Here is a 26,248-nt window from a genome sequence, read left to right on the forward strand (position 1 = left end):
CCACCTTTTACTTGAGGTTGGGTCCCAGCAGGAATGCCCAGACTTCCCTTTCCCTGGCCGCCTCATCCCTGGGCATTCCCAGGCCAGTTGGGAAACATAGTCTCTCCAACAGTCTTCATAGTCCTCTGTCTTCCTTTTAGCGGTTGGAAGTGCCAGGAGGAACCGCTACTCCTCCGCATTGAGAGAATCCACCTCATCTGGCTTCTGTCAATATGGTGGAGTATCGGTTCTACTATGAGTTTCTCCTAGATGACAATGCTTCTCAGCTTATCTTTAAGAGAGCCCAGCTGAAGACATTTTAGCTGCTATACCCGCAATCTTGTTCTTTTGGTCCCTACCCAACCCTCATGATCATAGGTAAGGGTAGGAACATATATCGACTGAGCCTTTCGGTCCCAGCTCTCTCTTCACCACTACGGTCCGATGTAGAGTCTCCATCACTGCAGATGGTGCACTAACCCGCTCATCAATGTGGTGTTTCACAAGACCCTGAGGTACTTAAACTCAACTTGTGACAGGATCTCATCCCCAACAGGTAGATGGCACTCCACCCTTTTCCAGGTGAGAACCATGTACTCTGACTTGGAGGTGCTGATTCTCACTCAGTGAGAGTTGAAGTTCTCAGCTTGTTGAAGCCAGCAGGACCATCTGCAAAAAGCAGAGACCCAATCCTGCAGCCACCAAACCGGAACCCCTCAGTGCCCTGTCTCAAAATTCAGTCCATAAAAATAATGAACAGAATCAGTGACAAAGGGCAACCCTGGTGTAGTCCAACCCTCAGGTCCGCCTAATTGCCGGCAATGCAAAGCAAGTTCTGACATTGGTCATACCGGGAACAAAAAGCCTGAATTAGCTGGTCCTGCACCATATACGTACTCACAGAGTATTTCCCACAGAACTCCTCTGGGAACATGGTCAATCCTTCTCCAAGTCTACAAAACACATGTAGACTGCTTGGGCAAACTCAAGGACCCTGCCGAGAGTGTAGAGCTGGTCCACGGTTCTGCAACCAGGACAAAAATCACACTGCTCCTCCTGAATCTGACATTCAACTATCTGGCGGATCCTCCTCTCCAGAACCCCTGAATCGACCTTACCAGTGTGGTTTCACGATAGTTGGAACACACCTTCTGGTTCCCCTTCTTAAATAGTCACACTTCCTTGCAACCTCTGCATGCATGATTGATGTATGGAGTTACGTATGTCCTGGTTGCTGCAGGTCACAGAGGTCCTCTGACCAGGACTTGTTGATTACATGCTCAAGGCTAAGCAAACATATGTTGCAGCTTTTCCATTCCCAGCTAAGTTGCCACCATTTATTGTAACTGATATCAGTCAATACGGGACGCTAACGGCTTATCTTGTCAGCAACGCGTATTAGTACTGGTGTAACGTTACATTCTGTATGCAAAATGAACATAATAACCGAGCCTTGAGAATCAGTGGAAAACTCGCTATTTTGTCCCAAAGGGAAAATGTTGAATAATTATTTCTTAGTCTGACATTGAGATTTTTCTATTTTGTTGCCAGAGGTTTCTTCTCAGTCAGGCAATGTGGTTTCTACAGACCCATCTTCTCATCTGGGCTTGGTTAATGCTGGTCGTGTTCGCCTGTGGTATTCCATTCCATATTAACGTGACTCTGATCTCCGCTAGCTAACGGCCCCTTAAGGAGTCAACACAACAATGAACTCACAACTGTATTCTTGTGAAGTCATGTATAAAGTAGTACATCATGGAAGGGATATGGATCCTGTTGTATTCATCCATATTCGCTTAAAGGGGGACTGGACTACTATTTGCAACTTTTCAGAATAGTATGTTCAAATGTTGTAGTTTTGTTCTTCATGATGTGGAAGAGCCATATCATGAGGTTGTGTTTTTAAGTTATCCCGGGTTTAATTCTTAGGCCACTCCTATATTTTATTTCTTATTCATTCAATGCCAATTCAGTTAAGGCTCGGATGAGGCTATGTTGTGGAATCTGTGGGAAAGATGCCATTACAAACAATACCGTGGTTTTGTTAGTTGAGACAATGTTGCTGTACATTTAACATTTTAATCTCGTTTACGCCATCCCTACTTTTTGGAACAGCACTTTTTTCCGAATTTTCATATTTAGATTCACAAATCCCATTGTTTAGAGTTTTTAGTTAAAGTACTAGACACAGTATTATACATTCTTAAAATGATTACATTGTTTTTGTGTTATTTTAATGTTTTCGATAATTTTTTAGAAAACATATCGTATTCGCCCAACGGAGCTTTGGCTAGTGTCTTTAATTCGTTCCAGAAAGTCCAACTCTAACCAAAACATACATTAACCGAATCAGTTTCTACCATTAAAAATAATGTAAATATTTAATTAAATTAATCTATTCCAGAAAAATGAAAATGTTTAACAGAAACCTTGTTTTTCATAATTTTCGAAAAAAAAATTAAAAATGTATAGAAATTAGGGGTGACAAAAGGGGGATTCTTTGCCATCGCTGCCCCCACCTTCTGGAACTCTTTGCCCCAATTCACTCCGTGCTTGCCCCGACCTTGCCACCTTCAAAAAACAACTCAAAACTGTTTAAATCCGTTTTTAATGTCTAACTTTTTATACCTGACTGCTGCGCGCCGCCCCGCTTTTAGCCTTGTTTTAGCTCTGAATGAATGTTTGAATATTGTATTTTAATGCGTGGTTTACTCTGGTTTTACTCTACTCTATTTTTATTTCTTTTTTCTTTACTGTAAAGCATCTTTGAGTACTCTGAAAATGTATCGATCAGAAAAAAAATGTCTCACGGGCACTCAACCTTTGCCGCTAATGTATTGATTAATTAATCACACAACAAATGAAAACGGACTTGATAATTTTGCCAGCCTTAATACAGTGCCATGTGCATGTGGTTCTCCAATAACTAGCCAGGATGACCCAGTGGGGGCATGTACCACCACTAACCAACTTGGTGTCTATGTCAGACAATGTGATCCAATACATAATCCCAATCTAAACACCCAATGAGTGTGGAGACCAGTGTGGAAAGTACAAACCACATTCATGAATATGCTAAAAACAAAATAGACCACCAGAAGTAAAAATGGCGAGGAATGCTTTCTTATCGCCACAGACGGTAGACCGGGCGGGCCAACCTGATGATAGGGTCTTATCAAGGGTCTTGGACAGACAATTGAGTGCTGATGGAGTCCAGAGGGAGCAGGCCTCAAGGCCTCAAGTGTTTACGTCATGAGGAGAAGGACTGAAGAGACCCCAGTATAGATAACCACACTCTACATTATATAAATGATTAATGTGAATAAATAATTACTTATAATACTGTAATTTTATCTTACTCACTCAGAGGTTGGCCCATGAATCTTCATTCTTCTTCTTCTAACATTGTGGGAACATTTGGGGAAGCATGTTTGGATATGTTTGGTGTGCAAGAACTTCACCTCGCCTTCCAAACAGTATAAGGATGTACTGGCTTATAATAGAAACTCCATAATTTCTTTAATTTTCACTTCCTGTAGGATATAATAGCCATAAAGTGTATTTTTGCCTGACAGTTAATTGGGGCCTTGAGGCAAGTCTGAGAAGCAACAGACAAAGCTATGGAATAATACCTGCTACATTTCCAACCTCGTCTCCTTAGGTGGTCTCTGCATATACGTTCTCCTGACATCCGCTCCTGACTACACACCCACTGACAAATATCAGGGAAATATTAACACCAGGGCTAAAATCCTGCATGGCGGCTGTGGTGTTTAGTAAAAATATACACCCTTAGCTCTATAAACGGTTCGTGTTGGACCCATGGCTGCTTCATCAAGGTCAAGGTTTTGTTTGCACGCAGGAGAAGCTGGCTCAGCATCCTAGTGATGTGAGAGTTCATGTCGTGTGTTTCCATTAAATGTGGAAAAAATATAGCATGAAAAGAAATACACATGAGGATTAATGAAGGCAAGGTGTGAACCTACACAGCATAATACAGCAGACCTCTTCTGAGGCTGAACATGTGCATCTGACTCATTTGACTTGTGATGCTCCTGTTATTTCTGCCCTTTGTATTGAGTTGTGGACTCCCATAGAGCAGCTACACACAATAACCACCACAGGAAGCTTTCAATTTCTTCCAGAATCTGCACCTATTCAGCTATATTTCTTTGGATGTTGGTAATGGTAATGGTAATGGTAATGGTAATGGTAATGGTAATGGTAATAGTTTTTTTCATTTCATTTCAATGGTTTATTTCATTTGAACATGCATCAGATTACAATTGAATGCATCACATAATCACATCACAGTTCCACATGTCCAAAAGGAGTAGGAAGAAGCAAAGCTTATTAAATCCTACCCCTCCATCTGGTACTTTTATCAGTAACTGTTACATTTGTTCAATTCCTGCATGAATGGTGTGCTTACTTCAAGATGTCGCTCAATGGTATGTAGCTTTAGCATTTTAGTGGTTAGAACTACTAATTGTGGTGGGAAACAGCTGTTAGCAGCCCCGCTCCCTGTATGCACACTCTATAATGCTACACAGACAAGTGCTATTGTTCCATGACTTACAGAAAATAAACACAGTTAGAACACTGATAAATTGGTACTTAATGCTTGATCTTCTGACTCTTCCACACGACCAAGTAACATTGGAAAGGTGCTGGTCTTCAGTTAGTTTGTTGACTTCTCCAGCCGCATACTGGCCCATGTACACAAAATAGTCCAATGTGAAATATCGTTGACAGATTAAAATGCATTTCTTTTTGGTAGGGATCAGGAACTCCAACCACTTGGTGGTTGGACGCCCAATAATGGCGTCTTTAGGAATTGTAAACAAATGTGGCTTTCCCTTATGAACCATTGCTAGCAAGTAAACACAGAGCTTGCGGGAGGGCAGAGAATTTATCTGGCTTACAACCATGCCCTTATAAGGAAGTCCTCTTCTCTGTGACATCACAATGGGCTAGTTTTACCAGGCCTTCTGAAACCAAATGCCACTTTAATACAAATCTAAGAGAAACAAATGACCTATTGTCTGGCATCTGTAACAAGAAGTAAGAAAACAATCCAGTTAGAAATTCTTAGCACTCTTTTATAGAGCATACGTATTAACTTTGTCATAAAGATACACACATTATTTAGTTAGAAATTAAGGCAAATTCAGTTTTTTTCACATTGTATGCAAAAAAACAACAACCTGGATCTATTATATTTTGATTTGCGCCAAAATGTAGTGATTATTATTCTTATTATTATTATATGAATATGAAGTAATGAAAGAGGGCAGCGTGTCCTTCCTGCACAGGGTTACATACAGTTCTAGCCGTCTGTTAGACTACTCGTCCTGGTGTAGTCTTTGATGTGAGGCCTCGGCGTTCACCCCCGACAGGATATTAGTCTCTAATGACCTCCTGACAGGCTTTCTCCCCAAATGCATGCAGTCGTCCAGACAGGAGTGTTGGGAGACATTTAACATTTAAAAAAAACTTAAAAAAAAACAGTGCTCTCCCCGAGAAACTTCAAGACCTTTACAAGCTTTTGATGCACTAGCATGCAAATATAGCCGCCCCTTAAAATCTGAACTTCAGGTTGTAAAAGTAGGAATTTGACTGAAGTTTTCAGGACAAGTTTGCCTTAAAAGCGACACTGAATCAAGGAGGTTGAATTTTCATTATGCATAACATCCAGCCTGATATCGAGCTTATTTTAGCTCTCTGTAGGTCTTGACTAACTAACACAGTTATGCTACAATAACAAACAACAGAGCCAATGATAAAGAAGGTGAGAAATGCTATTGAATTAGTATTAAGTTATAAGTTTGGCAAGGACCACTGTGTTTATTCTGCATGGGTGTAGAGGGGCGTGGTCATGTGGACATAGTTGTTTGTGTGTGCTTATGCACACAGAAGCCCTAAACGGCGTGCACTTGCTGGTGCACACCATAGTCCGCCATCATATTTTCGACAATCAGCGTGTGTGTTTGCCATTTTGGTTTGGTTTGATCACTATCGATGCTCCCATCGCACCAAATGTATTTTGTTCAGCATTTCAACAGCAAAGGTAAAATCTGGCTGCAATATCAATAAAGACCATAATTTCCGGCGAATATAAATGCTGTTTAAACGGGAAAAACGGGAATGCAAATTTGGTGTGTGATACAATGCAGCAAGTTTCTACTTTGTCCATTATTTCTTAATGCAGTACAAAAAAACAGGGGCTGCACGGTAGTGGAGTGGTTCGTACGCAGGCCTCACAGTTAGGAGACTCCAGTTCAATTCCACACTCAGCCATCTCTGTGTGGAGTTTGCATGTTCTCCCCGTGCTAGGTTAATTGGCGACTCCAAATTGTCCATAGGTATGAATGTGAGTGTGAATGGTTGTTTGTCTACATATATGTGCCCTGTGATTGGCTGGCCACCAGTCCAGGGTGTACCCCGCCTCTTGCTCGAAGACAGCTGGGATAGGCTCCAACACCCTCTGCGACACTCGTGAGAATAAGCGGTAGAAAATGAATGAATAAATGAAAAAAGAAAGAGGGACCCCCCCTGATATTTTCCATTAGTACTCTGCTGAGTGAGTGTTGATTCACCAACAGACACAATCATCTGACACTATCAAGAACTTGGGCCCTTGACCGCATCACACACACTGTGAAAAATTTTAATTTGTGTGATGACAGGAAGTTTTGCTATAGTTCAGACAGGTGATCCTTCAACACATAATAGGTTTATGAGCAAGAATCCTCTTGTTTGATTAGTCAGACTGGATAAAGCATTTGAGGGGAGCAGCCGGATAAAGAGCAGGATCTCCAACTGTCAAAACACTGAGGGTGGGAAAAGAGAGGAGCTTTTACATACTTAAGTAACGGCACCATTAACAATGATTTAAATGTCCCGGTGCATGTTCACACAGTAGGTATGTCTGTACGTTGCACAGTTCAACATGTACCTTGCAGCACTCAAACGAATGAAAGCTTTATTTGTGGCTTGAACACATCTTTGTCAAACATTGTGCAGGCCCTGCAGGCGATCCACCAGCGACTGCAGGAGCGTGTTCAGGCATGTCGGCCTGCCATCTGGGAATCAGGATGCCTTCAGCACTCTATAAATCATGGGAATCCACCTAGGAATATATATAAATAAGTATTTATACAGGGCTGCACGGGGGTCTAGTGGTGAGCGCGCAGACCTCACAGCTAGGAGACCCGAGTTCAATCCCACCCTCGGCCATCTATATGTGGAGTTTGCATGTTCTCCCCGTGCATGCGTGGGTTTTCTCCGGGTACTCCGGTTTCCTCCCACATTCCAAAAACATGCTAGGTTAATTGGCGACTCCAAATTGTCCATAGGTATGAATGTGAGTGTGAATGGTTGTTTGTCTATATGTGCCGTGTGATTGGCTGGCAACCAGTCCGGGGTGCCTACAGGGTGATTACTGCTATATGTGGACAGACTCCATGCTTACTCAGCTTGTGATGACATCATGAGAACTTTGACACACAAACAAAACTGTTGTGTCTCAGTAATCAGAGCAGAGCGGCTGTTCATCGATAGTTACCTCTGCCAAGGAGATTTTGTTTTTGTTGCTTTTTGTTACAAAGTTTACACCATTGATTTTCCAGTGAGTTTTGCAGAAGAGAGGGGTATGTACCTAAGAAGTGGTAAAGATGTGTTTTAGTTGATAAAATTTTACCTGAATCATGTTGACAAAATTCAGTCACATGCAGAATTTGGGTACAGTGGCACACCCATTTCTTAGATTGGCTTCCATTTGTCTGAACATTCTTGGCCGTTTTTCAAGTTAATTACTGTATAATTCCATATTAACACAAATATAAGAATCTTTTTTTCTGGAAAAGACTATTGTCTTGTATTTGGCATCGAAAGATTTATCCATGTACACCAACACCAAAGTGGCGCAGATGGACTTCTGACCAAGCAAGTTAGAGCTTTTCTTCCTGTCACTCACATACATCACGTACACCATGTTGACAAAATTCAGGCAAATACAAAATTTGGGAAGAGTGGCACACCCATTTCTTAGATTGGTTTTCCATTTGTCCTAACATTTTTGGCCGTTTTTCAAGTTAATTACTGTATAATTCTATATTAACACAAATATAAGACCTTTTTTTCTGGAAAAGACTATTGTCTTGTATTTGGCATCAAAAGATTTATCCATGCACACCAACACCAAAGTGGCGCCTATGGACTTCTGACCAAGCAAGTTAGAGCTTTTCTTCCTGTCACTCACATACATCACATACACCATGTTGACAAAATTCAGGCACATGCAAAATTTGGGTACAGTGGCACACCCATTTCTTAGATTGGCTTCCATTTGTCTGAACATTCTTGGCCGTTTTTCAAGTTAATTACTGTATAATTCTATATTAACACAAATATAAGACCTTTTTTTCTGGAAAAGACTATTGTCTTATATTTGGGGTCGAAAGATTTATCCATGCACACCAACACCAAAGTGGCGCCAATGGACTACTGACCAAGCAAGTTAGAGCTTTTCTTCCTGTCACTCACATACATCACATACACCATGTTGACAAAATTCAGGCACATACAAAATTTGGGTACAGTGGCACACCCATTTCTTAGATTGGCTTCCATTTGTCCTGACGTTCTATTTGTCCCAAGTTAGAGCTTTTCTTCCTGTCACTCACATACACCAATGACCTGGGGAGATGCTCTAGCGACACAAAAGTGTCTCAAAGACAAAAGAGGAGATACGATGCTATGGTGATCAATGAATTGAGGTCAATTCTGATACTGTGATAGTATTGAAAGGAGTCTACGCTGGAATGATCATTGTAGGTCAGGGGTCACCAATGTGCTGCCTTTGGGTGCTAGGTAGGCTTTCATTTAATAGCATGAGAAGGAAATGCATTCTGAAATACAAATTATGAGTTGTGAATAGCAGCATTTTGTTCTAGTAAAACAAGCATAGTTGGTTTGTATAGGTTGAAATAGACAACTGAATTAGTATCTCTTGCAAATTTTCATTTTGCAAAAGTACCTCTCACAAAAAAAAAAAAACGTTGGAGACCCCCTGTTCTAGGGCTTTTGATGCGGGTATTCCCTTATGGTTTTTAAGATAATTTTGACTGTTTTATCCATTCCTCATGCACTCTGATCTGAGAAAGTGAGAGAGCGGTTAGAGAGCGTGCAAGAGAATCTGGGCTAGACCGGCCCCTTTAGTGTGATGCATGTTTCAACCGAGGTCTTACTTTCCATAACACTGCCTTGTCACTTTGACTCAGTCACTGCGTGCTCAAGGCTGGAATTCTATTCTCTGAAAAGCTGCTCAAGTTCAGGATAACAACAAAGGTATTTTCTTTTCTCTTGCAATGTCATATTAATGTCATTTATTCATCATTTTGTGTCACAGGACAGAAGTCTTGTGATTGTTTTTCTTTTGATTGAACTTGTACGAGAAGACTCCATCCCAAAATATACTTTTAAAAGAAAAAATATATTTGTTGTTATAAATAATCACACATAATATATGTGCAGTATCAGTGACAAGTGACTCAACAATGAGGCATATTACTGCCAATGATGTTTAAAAGAGTATGTGAATTCCATTTACGATAGATTCAAAGCATGATATACATTCCAGACAGTAAATGTTAACATGTGCCTCAAAGAAAATCACACAAAAGACAATCTTAGAGGAATGTGGCTATAATTAACCGCTGTTTGACTTTTACTTCTACTGCTAGAACAATTGAAGCCCAGTTTCAACAAACGCATGATAATGGTTTACTTATGGTGTTTGGCATTGATGGTGAAAGCATATTTATAGTGTGTGTATGACTTCAAACGCACTTCTCATTTATACAATAAGAATGGTGTCGTCAAATGCGGCTGCATTTCTTATTAATTGGGTGCACATGTCTAAAATGATACAATAGGAATGATGGGATTCTCCTTTAAGTAACATGTCCCTGAAAGGTGACACAAACAACAATAATAACAATTTTACTGTATATAGTAGTACCACATGGTGGTATGTATATGTATGTATTTACTTCTTTTTTTGGTATTTTGTTTGTTTCTAATAGTATTTCTAGATATTAATTTACTAGTTTATTGAAAATTGCTCTAATGATAACAAAGTTTGCTTTTTTTCTCCCAGCAGTGACCAAGACACAAGGAGCTCAACAGTACCCCCCTCTGGTGAAACTGAAAACTTGGATTTTTTTTTGTATTATTATTCTGACCATATATGAAGGCTATTGTTGAAGGACTTTAGATGTTTCCATGCTGTCAGCCAAACTCACTTAAAATGACTTTATAGCCATTAAAGTCAATTAAAGCACCGTCAAGCATGGAGGCTTCAAGTTCTGCTCATGTTGGGACTCCCCCCGCTACATTCACAATGCTCCCCTCCTCAACTCCACCATCTTCTTATGGTTATCTTCAGTTCTTCTGGAAGTACCAGGACAACTCAGTCATTGTGGAGCATTATAACTACACAGGGAAGCTGCAGGGAGACCGCTACCGTGACGGCCTCCGACCAGAGGGCATTGCCTTCATAGTGGTGTGTCTGCTCATCATTCTGGAGAACGCTGTGGTTCTTCTCGCTATCTGGAGGAACAAGAAGTTCCACTTGCCTATGTATTATCTCCTGGGAAACCTGACTCTGTCTGATCTCCTGGCTGGGATTACGTACATGGCAAACATCATCATGTCCGGGCCCAAGACTTTGCAGCTAACACCGCTGCTGTGGTTCCTCCGAGAAGGAGGAGTATTCATCACGCTGGCTGCCTCCATCATCAGCCTCCTGGCGATCGCTATTGAAAGGCATGTAACTATGGTGACTATGAGGCCGTACCACAGTGCAAAGCGGGGACGGATGTTGGCGTTGATTTGTGCAAGTTGGGCCCTCGCTGGTTTCTTGGGCGTCCTCCCAATCCTGGGATGGAACTGCATCCACAAACTGGACCAGTGCTCCACTGTGCTTCCTCTTTACGCCAAGAGCTACATCCTGTGCTGCATATCGGTCTTCAGCGCCGTTCTCCTCGCTATCGTGGTCCTGTACGCCCGGGTTTTCCGCATCGTCCGCACCAATACACAACGACAGCGGCTTGGCTTGTCCAGCAGCATGAGGAAAGGCTTAGCGAGGAAATCCCAAAAGTACATCGCCCTCCTCAAGACGGTCACCATAGTTCTGGGTGTCTTCATCGCCTGTTGGCTCCCTCTGTTTCTCCTACTTCTCCTGGATTTTTTCTGCCCGACACGCAGCTGCCGCCTCCTCTACAAGGCTGACTACTTCCTTGGCGTGGCTATGGTCAACTCGCTCCTCAACCCCATCATTTACACCCTAACCAGCAAGGACATGAGAAGAGCCATTCTCAGGCTGCTGTGTCGGCCATGTCTCATGACCAGAGACGGCCAGGTGAAGAAAATCGGCATGCCATTCCTGGAGTGCAGCTTCAGCAAGACGGAGGTGGCCTCTCAGAAGTTGGAAGGGGGGATAGAGACGACAATTTCTTCTGGGAATGGCGTCACAACCCCATCTCCCATCAAGGCCCTTTATCCTAAACTCTTTAAGCCCTGAAGACTGTCGGCTTGGGTCGCACTTAACAAAAGGACATGTAGCACTCTTTTTTTTTATAGGACAACTACCTCTTTTCCACTGCATGGGACCAACATACTGTTTCCAGTACATAACCAATGCTGTGGACGTTGCAGAATTATACTTACTGCCCTCAGTCTCCTCTTGGATAAAACATGCTCCTTCCTGTGATAAGAGATACATGCAGGAGACCCTTCTGACTGATGCGTTCAAGGTGGCATGGGTTTTGCAGTTTACTGTGCAGTGGAAAGGGGTTAACATAAACTGTCAGCAACCACCATACAAAGCTACAGTTAGATGTCAACAAAAGGCTTCTCTACGCCATGAGTGGTTACGTTTGAGACAACCATTTCAAGGCTACTCATCAAATGTGAACAAGCCAGCTCTTATCAACTGATTTGCACTGAAATGGCTTGCACTCTTGTGGTTCTGTGGTTTGTACCCAAGCCTGGAAGGACACTTTGATTAAAAAAAACAATGACCGTTAAGTGTAAATACCACATTCACACTCTCTTTGTGTGGTTTCTTGTTGAAAAAAAAAAAAAAGAATCTATACACACTTGTTTGAACTGTACATCTGTAAACACATGGATTTCGCTGGATCGAAGGCCTGAGGTGTGATGTATAGTGTACTTCATATAGATTTTGTTACACAGTGGCAGCAATGCAGTGGGGGGGCATCGACAGGAAAGAGCTGTGGTTGCATACAGCTAAGCACAGACCACTTCTGTGTCTGTGGGAGGCAGATGCAAAATGACAGCTATGGTGTGTGACCAGTGGAAAATGTGTTGATGTTAAATGTCACAGCAATAAGAAGCATTGTCATTGGCTTCAAAGATTTTTTATTATCTCACATTTGATGTCACATTTTTGTACAAATGTTTTTTGGACTCTTCCAGGACATTTTTTTTGTACTTTAATTAATTTGAGGAGTGTTCATAACGTGTGTATAGTAAGTTATATACATTTTGTAACAGTGTCTGTAATTTTAACCATGTTTTTTTTCATAAAGGACAAAACATTTTTGTGGAGTTGGGTTTATTTTGACTTTGTCTTAAATTGTGCATGAAGCCTTTTTTTTTATTTTAAGAAGAAGCCCGAGAGGAAGTGAGCCCCCTTGTCTCGCATCTGGTAAGGGCATTGGCCTACATACATTTCGGATTTTTTTGTTTTTTTGTACTTCTGCCATACAAAGACCGAAATGGGCCTTCACCAATGCCTCACCTTCAACTGCAACTCGTGTTTTACTCCATGATTTTGTTTAATTCCCACATTGAACAACAAACAACACCATCCCGAATGTAAGACAAACCCTCTTTAGTCAAGATTTAGTCAATTAAGACGAGTTATACATATATTTTTGTTAAATGTTTTTAATTTGTGGTTGCGGCAGAATATTGTGTTTTGGTAATCTGTTTTTTTTTTTTTTGCCCTGGTGGGAGGGGTCGAGGGTTATAAAGAGGCCTTTTTCAGACATTCGGGATGAGAGTAGGTTGGAAGTGCATTGAATCGCATTAAACAGTACTACACGAAGGTAGTGTTGAGCCTTAAACACAGTAAATGAAGTACTGTTGCTTCACCACTGTAAATATATCTTTTTAATACTTTGCGGTTGTATTTTTCTTGCACCTTTTTACATTCTTTGTACACTTTTTCATTGCCCTGCACTATCTGGAGAACACAATAAATACGCTAAAAGTTATCTTTTTGACTCTGCCATTGTTTTTTTCTCACTGTTCTGAGGAGCTTGCAGTACAGCCTCACAACTATCATGTTTTCAATATCAGTGAAATAACTCATGGATTAAATACAAAGAAAAATAATAATAATTCACACATACAACCATTCACACTCACATTCATACCTATTGACGATCTAGAGTCTCTAATTAACCTAAAATGCATGTTTTTGGAATGTGGGAGGAAAACGGGAGTACCAGTAGAAAACCCATGCATGCACGTAGGGAACATGCTAATGCCACACGCAGAATTGAACCCAGGTCTTCCCGATCTTCTGACTGTGGCCAACTTGCTAACCACTGCTAACCGCCGTGTGGCCTATGCACTTAACATGCTTAATAGAATTGCAAACACGATTGCTGGCGGCTATGTTTGCAATCATAAAACATTCTTTTTCAATGTTGTCGCTACATAACTGCTTTCAATTTACATAGAAAAACTGTCTTTCATAACAGCATGACAATGCATAATGCATATGCGTCCTTAAGTGAGCCCATCCAAGAAAGACTATAACAAATGACCCAACATGGTTCTTCTGTTGCACCTGCATAGTTCCAGATGATGGAGGTACCCAGTGTCTTTTGCAGGAGGGCACCGAGGGGGGGGGGATTTTCTACCTGACCTGCGTTTCCCTTCCTTTCCTCAACTGTTGCATTCATTCCTACAAGAAGACGTTCAAGAATAGTGACTTTTATAACAGAAAGTTATCTTAGGTCAGCCTTAGATTTATGTACATAAGGCAGATGTGTTTATAAGGACCCATCTGGATGACCCAAGCCTGAAACCGGATCATCTGAGAGGAACTAAACACAGCCTGAATCAGTTGGAATGCGTGTACCTCTTCTTGAATCAGGAATTTAAAAAGAAGACCTATTCATGTCTTGTCAGGTTGTATAAGTACATTGCTGAAATTAATGAAGTGTAAGTGACGTGTTTCATCAGCAATCCATTTAATTTTATTTTATTTTATTTTATTTTATTTTATTTTATTTTATTTTATTTTATTTTATTTTATTTTATTTTATTTTATTTTATTTTATTTTATTTTATTTTATTTTATTTTATTTTATTTTATTTTATTTTATTTTATTTTATTTTATTTTATTTTATTTATTATTATGATCATTAGTTAATGGACATTACCAGTGTAGAACCCATGAGTTTCAGCTAATTTCCATCTGTAGTCTTTTAGGATTTATAATAGGGTGTATTATTTAGCAAAAAACTAATCTCAGTATGGGCTTTTGTTGCCACCTTGTGGTTGTAAGTAGAATAGACAGTGCACACAGTAGAAGCCCTAAGGCCCCCTTATGAAATGCCTATTAATAATAAAACATTCGAACGTGCATGACATTTCAAATTCCATTGGAATAACTGTACATAAGGGTACAACTGCAATTCGAAAGTTAAAGTTGGAGCAATGACTTTTGATTGACTGTGCAGTTAGTGTATTTACTTGTCTGCTTAGTCAGTCACACCACAGACAAATCAATATTTGTATTCCAGCACCCAATCCAAAATTGCTATGTTAATCTTACAACACTTAATTATTTAAATGGGGTTGGCACATTTTTGTGTTTCTCTTGCTGGTGACAGAGCTGGCAGTCGCCCAGGCGATGCTTTACTTTCACTCCCGAAACCTCCTTCTGAATAAAAGCCTCATAACTTGAAGCTGAATTGACTGCCGTTGCTTGTCAACGGAGGTCGAGGGGAGGCCATGGAGGGAGACTCTTATTGTGAAAGCGAGAGAAGCCCGGGTACAATGCTTAGTCATGGTGAGTTACCGCTTCCCCCTGCTGCTCTTATGTGGCGCACAGTTTACCACATCGGGATGGTGGAAGTGAGCTTCACGACGTGAGTATATTTCATAAAACATTGTACCTCACAATTGTTTCTGGGGTGGGATTTTAGTATATTTTTGGAAACAAAGATGGTGTCAAACAACCGGAACGCGGCTTAAACCGCCTTGTTGTTTGTGTTTGGAGCGGTTTAGTGCAGCTAGCTACGACCGTCCGTTGTTACTATTAGGAGTAGCGTTAATATTATGGCTAGCACTGTAATAGTGTAAGTAGCGCTAGTGAAAGGCACATTGTAGCGTCCTGTTACTCCACACAGTAGACACGTCAGTCATATTTACTTCATTTCGACGCTTGGCTCAATTTTCCGTGCCACCTGTGTTGTTTATGATCACAGCAAGTGGTAAACATTAGAGGACGTGAGACTGTTGTGTAAATAAACGCTCTAAATGGTGTGTATGTGTTAAAGATTAGATTTATTATGTAAGAACTGGCTTCATTTCTGTTGGGTGGTGTTATGGTACATCCAGTTCCACTGTGAAGAGTTCATGATGAGTCACTGACTAACTCATTGCCAACAAACCAGTGATCAAACATGTACTCTTAATTGACTAGCTTGTCTCCTCATTAGCCCTTTTTGCAAGAATGCTCATTTAAAGTTAAACTACATTTTTTTTCCTGGAGTTTTGCCCATTCTTCACAATTCTTATGTGAGACAACAGCACATATCATTTCCTTTTCTGTGTTTTCTAAAGAGAGAAAACAGTTGACATGAGGACGCTAACAATGCACGTAATGGGACACACCTATTTCAACTATGAAATGCTCTAAAAAAAAAATTATTATATACATGGTGTGGCCATGCAATAACGGTTACATTCATGATAACATGGAAACCTTTTTTTTTTCTATTTTTATTAGATTTTTTTTAATTTAGTTTCTTGGGTACATTGATTTCACATCTAGTTCAAGTTCAAAGTTCAAAAACACTTTATTTATCCCCGAGGGGTGATTTAAAGGACACAGAGAGCAGCATATGGAGTAAAAATGTAAGAAGCAGACAAGGACAAGTAAAAGAGCAGACACTACTGAACACACACACACCTAAAAGAATAAATAGTAATTAAATATATATATTTTTAAAGTATAACAAGCTAAATGGAGGTTGTGCGAAATCTGGAGTCCAAGAAATCAGGGGTCCAAGTTCGGAAGCTGGACTGCTGTAGAGACAAAGGTAGCCCCCCTCTTTTGTGTTCTACATCGTGGGCATCTTAGTCTCCGACCTGATGGAAGCCACTCAAACACGGGATGTTGCGCGTGGAAGGCGTCCTGTAGGATCCTATGTGCAGTCCGGGTTATTTGCTGATCGCAGTACCAGTGTGTCAAGGACGTTAGTACAAGTCATTTCACCAGCATGGCTTGGTGGTGTAAATGTGGAGCTTATCAAGCCACTCAGACATAAATGTAGTGTTTCTGTTGCACTGGGTGGCATACAGTGTTACCATCGATGGAATGGCTTCGTGTGTATGGCGAGGAGGACATTGCTCCAAAAGATTGCATAACAACAAACAAAGGATTGTTAGCGCTAACAAACCCTGCAGTGATACAATACTTTATTCTACCGACCCAAAATAATCTGTAGAAGACAGACAAGTCACCATGATTTTGATTATTACATATGGAGTACTTGGCACATCACATCCCAACACAGTCCATCAAGCCACGTATTAATACTTTGCATTTAATAGTCAAAATAGTTGTGCCCTGTGATATGCATTGTCAGCTCCCACATTTTTATTACTGTTTCTCTCCCTAGAACTCACAAAAAGGGAGATGTGCAGTCATGTTTCACTTAAGGAATGCGAATGATTGTTACTATGTGTCTGTATCACAGGAACCCTGTATATACAAGCTATTGTGTAGCCTGGCCCCAGGGACATATAAGCCCTAGCTAGGGCTTTACGTATACCAGTGAATCTCTGTTATTTTCTGTCATGTTCCCCATGGGATAAGAAAGTGATAATATCTTATCTATTTTTCTGTACTGTTTAACCTGAACTCAAAACTGAAACAAGTCAAATGCAACAAAATAGAGAGCAGTGAAGCATACAAGCGTATTCAAAAGTCTCTCAAGCCCCCCTGATCATTTTTCTGAATTTTAATAATAATTTACACAATGTTTATGCCAGTACCTACCATTTAGTTGTCATTCTTGTATCAGTGAATTAAGGTACTACTACTTTTGATAGATTGATTTATTTGATAAATCAACGTATTCAGTCTCTATTACTGAATATCTCAAAACTATATTATCTTCACTGGTATCTTTATGCTTTAATGATTAAAAAAAAAGTATCAAACTATTACCATGAATTAACGCTCTGTCATGCTTTGTCACATTCCTTGTGTTACTGGTAATTGCCATATGCAGGAACAAGTTCTGTTTCTCAGAAGGGGATTTTTTTAGTGCACAGTCATCCATCGCTACGTCACGGTTCAAACATTGCGCCCTCGCTGTATCGCAGTTTTCCAAATTAAATTAATTAATAAATGATTGCTGTTTCATAGTTGACTATAGCCCGTTCCAAAAACACTGAAAGACAAGTTGTGTAGTATGGTGTTAGATACACTATTATAATGTTATAATAATAATAATAATAATAATATAATAATCATCAACACAGTAATCATCTGTGATTGAGGCAAACACACGAGACAATTAGAACACTTTCATTTTATCATTACAGGAAAATCTGTTCATTTAATTATCAGTGCACCAACGACAAGGTGTTAACTGTTGGAAAGAACTTGTTTGAAATAAATAACAATCCGAAACTGTCGGGTGACTTGATGAAACAGACAACCAGTTTTTCAATTGTTTTTCGATGAGTGCTCTTGGGCAGGGTTGCCGTTTGGGACAATTCCAAGATCCCTTGACTGCCACGGGGCCCAAAAAATTGGTAATTTAAATAACAAGACATTTGAATTATTTTGTGGGGCCCACAATTCCTGGTTGCATCTCTGCTACTGGCTATGAAAAATTTAACCACAAAAACATCTGAGTAGTTGTCTTCCACTACTGAGAGAGGATCATAATTTCTATTATTTTGTCGCAAAAAAAAACTTATATGGGTCAAGGGCCCACACCAGTTTTGTTCTAGACAGTAGATGTGTTTACGTATCTAATGTCACTTTCTCCTCTCTACCCCTCCACTTTTATTCCAGGTGTTATATGAGCTGACTTCTTCCGAGTAAATATGGCGGTGTGTGTACAACGAAAGCTACCAAACACCTTCTCCCTCGCTTCCCTCTCAGATGGACGGCTGAGTTATTCTTAATACACTTTTGACACACAACCCCTACTCTTTTTTTTTTTTTTAAACGTCCTGCCTCGTGGATTCTATCCAAATGAAGATGTGACGTGTCTCCACCTCCCCTCCATCTTTCTTGGACGGATTGAAATTTTTGTTGGAATACTATTAAGGAGGCTTGTTTTGAAAGATGACCTTTGTATGGCACAAATAGTCTAAAGTGGTTCTTATTATCGATATTTTCCGTGGTGGTCGGAGAAATGGTCAAGGTCAATGATGTTGGTGTGGAGTCATGTAACAGTCCACCCACCCATGCGGTCTCCAGTAACTCCACAATGAGTCACACAGCTTGACACAGGTACTGAACTGGTCCGAGGACTTATTGTGTGTGTATGAATTTTGATAGAAGTCCACGCCACCAAACACCAGGATCCCCCCCACTCATCAAGTTATTAATTTCACCCATGCTTCCCTGTGGTGCAATGGTACCACGTAGCACTTCCTGTGTGAGAGACTAAGGAGGTGGAGCTAAGGTAGGAAATGTCAGAGTGCCTGACAGAATGCAAAGCGCTGGTAACTCCATCCACGCGCAACGGCCACCGCGTCTTCAGCTACACGCTAGAGAGCCACACGGCCGCCGCCTTTGCCATCATGAACGAGCTGCGTCTGGATCGCCAACTCTGCGACGTGACGCTCCGTGTGCGCTACAAAGACCTGGAGGCTGTGGATTTTGTGGCTCACAAGGTGGTGCTGGCCTCGTCATCGCCCGTCTTCAGGGCCATGTTCACCAACGGCCTGAAGGAGTGCGGCATGGAGCTGGTGCCCATAGAGGGCATTCACCCCAGGGTGAGTCGCCACCTCAACTCACCTCTGATTTATTTCATGTTTGCATAATTCCATTTAGATCACCAGATTAGATTGGCATGCTTTAATGCTGTGTAACTACACAGTAGTCACTGTTATTTCACGCTATTTAACGCTAATGAGGGAGTCAACTAGACCAAAACACATGTTGACAAAAGTTTATGGTTGAAAATGCTTAGTATAAATAAAGAATGCATAGTATGCTTTTTATTTTACTACTAATAAGCCATGTTCAGGCTTCACGGTGTTCGAGTGGTTAGTGCGCAGACCTCACAACTAGGAGACCAGGGTTCAATTCCAGCCTCGGCCATCTTTGTGTGGAGTTTGCATGTTCTCCCCGTGCGTGCGTGGGTTTTCTCCGGGAACTCGGGTTTCCTCCCACATTCCAAAAACATGCTAACTTCCTTAGCATACTTCATTGATTACAAGCTCAAACTCTACCGCTCATTTTATGTTGACACACATGTGCGGTTACAAGATTTGGTGAGACAAAACATATTTGAGCAAAATAATCAAATTCGGAAGATTGTAAGGCATAGAGGCTGCATGGCGGTCAAGTGGTTAGTGCGCAGACCTCACAGCTAGGAGACGAGGGTTCAATTCCATCTCTGTGTGGAGTTCTCCGGTTTCTTCCCACCTTCCAAAAACATGCTAGGTTAATTGGTGACTCCAAATTGTCCATAGGTATGAATGTGAGTGTGAATGGTTGTTTGTCTATATGTGCCCTGTGATTGGCTGGCCACCAGTCCAGGGTGTACCCCGCCTCTCGCCCGAAGATAGCTGGGATAGGCTCCAGCACCAAAACACAAAATGAATGAATGAAGCCACGTTCATTTATTTACATATTTATTGTTCCTCTGACGGGGCGACACGGCGGTCGAGTGGTTAGCACAGGGGTCGGCAACCTTTACTATGAAAAGAGCCATTTTACCCAATGCCCACTGAAGAAAAATAGCCTGGAGCCGCAAAACATATAGTATGTTTAAAACAACATTGGAGGGAATTTGGGGGTATCAAAGTAGTTCAGATAAGAAAAGACGAGTTGGAGTAAATGTATGTGTAAACTACTGTAAACGTAAAAACAAGTTCCCATGTCGCTGTTTTTAAATTATCTCGAATTTATTTTTTAGATTTGTAGGTAAGTATTACTTGTTTTTCTTCATGTACTGAACTGGATAGCAGTCAGAACTCACTCAGGATGCATTCATGGTCTCAGACAAAGTTGGATTTTTTAAAACTCATTACAAAAGACGTGCATTTTCCCCACTCGGGTGTTAAAAATATTCAAGCATCGCAAAGGGAGCCACAATAAAGAGGCTGAAGAGCCACATGCGGCTCTGGAGCCGCAGGTTGCTGACCCCTGGGTTAGCACGTAGACCTCACAGCTAGGAGACCAGGGTTCAATTTCACCCTCAGCCATCTCTCTGTGGACTTTGCATGTTCTCCCCGTGCATGTGTGGGTTTTCTCCCACGTTCCAAAAACATGCTAGGTTAATTGGCGACTCCAAATTGTCCATAGGTATGAATGTGAGTGTGAATGGTTGTTTGTCCATATGTGCCCTGTGATTGGCTGAGTACAGAGTGGACCCCTCTCGCCCGAAGACAGCTGGGATAGGCTCCAGCACCTCCGCGACCCTCGTGAGGAAAAGCGGTAGAAAATGAATGAATGAATGAATGAAACCCATGTTCATTTATTTATATATTTCTTGTTCCTCTGACCCATGTAGGTCATGGACCGGCTGATAGAGTTTGCCTACACAGCCAGCATTTCCGTTGGAGAGAAGTGTGTGATCCACGTGATGAACGGCGCTGTCATGTACCAGATAGATAGCGTCGTGAAGGCCTGCTGCGACTTCCTGGTTCAGCAGTTGGACCCCAGCAACGCCATTGGCATTGCCAGTTTCGCTGAGCAAATCGGCTGCACGGAGCTCCACCAGAAGGCCCGGGAATATATTTATATGAACTTCAGCCAGGTAAAATGTGTACTGTGTCATCAGCACTATATAATCATATTCTAATAACATGTAATCAGCACCTCCATATGCCACACCTTGCGAGGTGGGTGGATTTTGTGCTTGTTGACACAGATTTAGTTTAATTGAGGGAATAAGCCTCGGAATGTTTTTCATCTTTGAGTTGAGCTCATATAAAAGGGAAGCAAATCAATTCATATTTTTGTTGTATGTATATAGAGTACATACGTGATGTACTTAAAAAGGAAGCACCACAATTGAATTACTTCATTCCTACACGTGTTTTCCAGGTGGCAACCCAAGAGGAGTTCTTTAACTTGTCCCACTGCCAGCTCGTGACCCTCATCAGCCGTGATGAGCTCAACGTACGTTGCGAGTCTGAAGTCTTCCGGGCGTGTGAGGCCTGGGTGCGCTACGATCGTGAAAACCGCCGTCCGTACGTCCAGGCCTTACTCCACGCTGTCCGCTGCCATTCCTTGACTCCCAACTTCCTTCAAGCTCAGCTCCAGTCTCTGGACTGGGACCCCCAGTGTAAAGACTACCTTGCCCAGATCTTCCAGGACCTCACCCTGCACAAACCCACCAAAGTCAATTCTTGCCGGACCCCCAAGGTGCCGCAACTCATCTACACCGCCGGGGGTTACTTCCGGCAGTCGCTCAGCTACTTGGAGGCGTATAATCCTTGTACAGGGGCCTGGCTCAGGCTCGCTGATCTGCAGGTTCCCCGCAGCGGTTTGGCCGCCTGTGTCATCAGTGGGCTTTTTTATGCTGTAGGTGGGAGGAACAATGCCCCCGATGGCAACATGGACTCAAATGCGCTGGATTGCTACAACCCCATGAACAACTGCTGGTTGCCCTGTGCACCCATGAGCGTACCACGAAACCGAATAGGGGTCGGAGTCATCGACTGCATGATATATGCAGTGGGTGGATCACATGGGTGTATTCACCATAATAGTGTGGAGAGGTAATAGTGTTACATTGTTCATAATTCAATATTACGTGACAGGCGAAACCTGAATGTGCTGCTCCTGCTTTGTACGTAGATATGATCCAGAAAGGGACCAATGGCAGCTGGTCGCCCCCATGTTGACACGCCGCATCGGCGTGGGCGTGGCTGTCATCAACAGGTTACTCTATGCTGTGGGTGGCTTCGATGGGGTCAGTCGACTCAGCTCGTGCGAGTGCTACAACCCAGAAAGGGACGAATGGAAGACGATGGCTTCCATGAACACCACGCGCTCTGGAGCCGGTGAGCACGAAACACGACATCAATTTCGTGTTTCAAATACAAACTGAGTAACATTATTTCTCCTGCTCATAGGCGTGTGCTCCCTGGGGAATCAAATCTTTGTGATGGGCGGCTACGATGGCACCAATCAGCTGAACACCGTGGAACGCTACAATGTAGAAACGGATACTTGGAGCTGTGCTGCCTCTATGAGGCACCGACGCAGCGCTCTGGGGGTCACGGCGTTACATGGACGCATCTACGTGTTGGGTGAGGCGCACCGCCAGCACATACACCACTACCTCATGTGTGGATTTGCTCATCAACTTATTGTAACTTGGACTAGAAAATATGTAGCTCCTCACTAATAAACGCCCTACTGCAATTAAATGCCTGATAACTTTCTGCATTATCATAAACCAGGGGTCTCAAACTCAATTTACCTGGGGGCCACTGGAGCTAGGGTCTGGGCAAGGTTGGGCCGCATCAGGTTTTCCAAAAAAAATGTAAAAAACGCATTTATTAAAAACAGAAAAATATACAGACTTTTTCAGTGCTTTGGTTCCGATTTTCTACAATAAAAGCTCTGATAAAACATTTCTCAAATATATATATATATATATATATATATTATTAATATATATTTAATATTTTTATTTTTCTGCACAAAATAAGATGAAAAATAAATAAACAAATCAAGAATAAAGAAAATCAATCAATCAGTAATAAATAAATATAATAATAATAATAATAATAAAACGGCAAATGATAAAAACTTAAGAAACCACATATAGTTGGTGGGTAGACAAATTATTTTTTTCAGATTAAAATGAACAAAGCATTATTAGAGCCCTGTAGACATGACAAAACACGACTATAGTCACATTTATACTCTTTTTATTTACAACATATTGCGCAACTGCAGGGTCTTGAGACACATGCTAACTCGCAAACTAGAGAGCTAGCGACCTAAACAGTAGCCTTCAAGTTATTTCCTTTAAACTTAAATAGCCAAAAACTTACCACTTCCACACGGATAGTGAGGATAACTATTAACAGTTATTTAACCTTTAACATGAACATTAATCAAACGTAATAATTTTTTCTGGGTACATGATACCATACAGCATCCATATCAAACTTGCGCGGGCCGCACTAACATTAACCTTTCATATCAAGGCGGGGGCCTCAAACTAGTGTCCTGCGGGCCACATTTGGCATTTGGCTATTGCACTACTGCCAGTCTGTGTGTACAGATATTATGAATTCACTCTTAATTTCATCCTTAATATCCCTGAGGTCACACAGCCAAGGGATCGATAAAGTTCAAATCTAATCTCGTGTCATCAAATTGAACTGATTGGACCTTGTTGGTGTTGACAGGCGGTTACGACGGCAGCACGTTCCTGGACAGCGTGGAGTGTTACGACCCCGAGGATGACACTTGGTCGGAGGTAACGCGTATGATGTCTGGGCGTAGCGGTGTTGGTGTGGCCGTTACCATGGAGCCCTGCCAGAAGGACCTTCCTCAGTGTCCTAAACCTGATTTGGAGAACGGTGGAGCTTCACGTCACAATCAGCGACACAGCACACTGTAAAACCCCAATCATCAATATCACCGACCCCCCCTCCATGCATACACACCCACACACACGCACAACTTAGGGGTAGGACATAAGTTAGTTAAAACATCTGAATGCTGCCTTAATTCTTGTAACACCAAGTCAGTATTATGACTTAAAGTCCACTGTAATCGTGGGTGTAATCAATTCTGAACCTGATTTGTCTTCTGCCAAACCTCAACAAGACCTCAGTCTGTCTCTGTGCTTACGTCTGGCATTTGAAGGCCTCCAGCCGAGCCTCATCTCCCAGATTTGACCTTTGACTAAAAAAGGGCTGCATACAGTACAAAACACCTCATTTGAAATGACACAAAAACACAGAGCAAAGATCTGACCGAGTACAAAGTGGCTGTTTGTTTGTCACCATGGAGTGTTTGAAGTGCCAGCGCAATGCTCATTAGCTTGGTCAGTGTACCGAAGTACATCTCCATTCACACGGTACAACAGACCTCATGCTGGAGCACTTTCTAATCTAAAACCAGAAACTGTTTTCTCAGCACAAACTCACTTGAAATTGTTTGGATGCACTTAATTCATTTTATAATAAAGTTCTATTCAGTTGCCATGCTAATTAATGATAGCTTAATAGGGGTGTAATGGTACAGAGGCACACCAAATTCCCACGCATTAACAGGAAACAACGTTTGTTGTGTCATACTTTTACTAGTGATCGAATACAAATCGTGACATTAGCGGTAGGGGGGAAGTCATGCAGGGCACCTCTACAAGCCCATGGAGTGTCCATTACCACCACTGTGGTGGCTAGGTCTCGAATCATGCAGAACACATTGCGGATCATGGTTAATTTTTAGTAAACAAAACAAAAAAAACAGCAGAAATTGAAAAATAGAGACATAATGTAATGAGAAAACACTGAAATGTTGCTACTAATAAATAACATAAAGATATATATGTTCTGTTTAACGGTTTTTGGACAACCCTGACGTAAGCAGACAAGATAAATGCTATAGTATATATATATATATATATATATATTTTTTTTTTTTTTAAATTGACTAAGTTTTATGGTTTGTATTTTGTACCCTGACTGTATCGCAAATGAAGCGAACCATGGCACTCACTTCACACCGGGCTAGGCACCCAAGCGTGATTATCCTGCACCATTACACCCCCGTCACGTGTACATTTAGTTGTTTCTGGTTTTGACACGTCTGCTTCTCAGAGTATATATTTAACAAGTGGTTTTTGGCATGAGGTCTCTTAAGTGACATTCTACAGCATGTCCAACAGGTTCAACCTGTCGTTTATGTAGTGCCAAGACAAAGGATCGTGATTGGGACTTTTTAAGATGATGAGTCATACTGTAGCATTTTATTTTTCTTTTTTTTTTTATTATTATTTTAATAAAACCACCTGGACAGTCAATGTAGTTTTCTCTTCCACCACACCTCAAAAAGTGACCATGTTTTTGTGTTCAACTCCTGAACACAAATGACGTATTTGTAACAGTCGTTTAAGCTACAAAGGTTTCTAAAGTGATGTTTTGTACATTGATATTCAACCAATTATTGTACAGAAATTGAATCGCTCATGTTTTTTTTTTCTAATTTATTTGTTCAGATCTTGTTCTTCTTAACTGACAGCAGCTTTGTATTGAAATGGACTCTGGTGTTGTGTATTTTTTTGGAGCAACAAGCATGTGTTGTTGATGACTAGGAATGCATGTTGAGGAGGAAAAAATGTTTGTAAAAAAAACTTTGTTTCATGTTGAAAGGGATTTTTCTTTTCTTGTTGTTGGTGTGGGAATTTAAGAGTATTTAAAATCAGCTTTGTACATTTTTCCAACAGAACCCTGTACAATGATTAATTGTAAGTAAAAAAAAATGTAAGTAAAATATGTTTGTTGTACTAGTGTTGTCCGGTTTTGCTTTTGTGGCACATGTAAAATTGTACAATGTATATTGTATGTATTATTATCATACAAACACACATACATACCTGTGCTTATCATGTATTATTATTATTTATTATTATTATTTACATAATTATATGTTCTGAATCCCAATCAAGTTAGATTTTGTGCTAAATGCTAGCATGTTCACAGTACACAATAGGAGCTAAATGTCATGTGATATAATCAATACTGAAACCGTCAGCTAGCAAAATA

At 41.2% G+C, this 26,248-nt stretch overlaps 2 protein-coding genes across 2 annotated transcripts; both read left to right on the forward strand.

Moving 5' to 3' along the window:
• Positions 1-10,243: 10,243 nt before the first annotated feature.
• On the forward strand, positions 10,244-13,410 carry s1pr5b (sphingosine-1-phosphate receptor 5b). The gene has a single exon (XM_058087537.2). The coding sequence runs from the start codon at positions 10,334-10,336 to the stop codon at positions 11,564-11,566; it is 1,233 nt and encodes a 410-aa protein (XP_057943520.2). The 5' UTR covers positions 10,244-10,333; the 3' UTR covers positions 11,567-13,410.
• A 1,617-nt stretch (positions 13,411-15,027) lies between these two features.
• Positions 15,028-25,990, forward strand: keap1b (kelch-like ECH-associated protein 1b). Its single transcript, XM_058086990.2, has 7 exons — positions 15,028-15,177; positions 18,345-19,276; positions 21,022-21,267; positions 21,558-22,234; positions 22,314-22,519; positions 22,592-22,768; positions 23,882-25,990. Exons 2-7 carry the CDS (start codon positions 18,971-18,973, stop codon positions 24,094-24,096), a joined length of 1,827 nt encoding a protein of 608 aa, XP_057942973.2. The 5' UTR covers positions 15,028-15,177; positions 18,345-18,970; the 3' UTR covers positions 24,097-25,990.
• Positions 25,991-26,248: the final 258 nt, after the last annotated feature.

Source organism: Doryrhamphus excisus, linkage group LG9 (assembly GCF_037039965.1).
Source record: "Doryrhamphus excisus strain RoL-2023G ecotype Guam linkage group LG9, RoL_Dexc_Guam_v1.1, whole genome shotgun sequence".
Taxonomy (NCBI): Eukaryota; Metazoa; Chordata; class Actinopteri; order Syngnathiformes; family Syngnathidae; genus Doryrhamphus; species Doryrhamphus excisus.

Coding starts and splice junctions, on each gene's coding strand:
- keap1b (XM_058086990.2), top strand. CDS start 18,971: ATGTCAGAGTGCCTGACAGAATGCAAAGCGCTGGTAACTCCATCCACG. Junction 19,277..21,021: donor TAGAGGGCATTCACCCCAGG/GTGAGTCGCCAC, acceptor TGACCCATGTAG/GTCATGGACCGGCTGATAGA. Junction 22,235..22,313: donor CACCATAATAGTGTGGAGAG/GTAATAGTGTTA, acceptor CTTTGTACGTAG/ATATGATCCAGAAAGGGACC.
- s1pr5b (XM_058087537.2), top strand. CDS start 10,334: ATGGAGGCTTCAAGTTCTGCTCATGTTGGGACTCCCCCCGCTACATTC.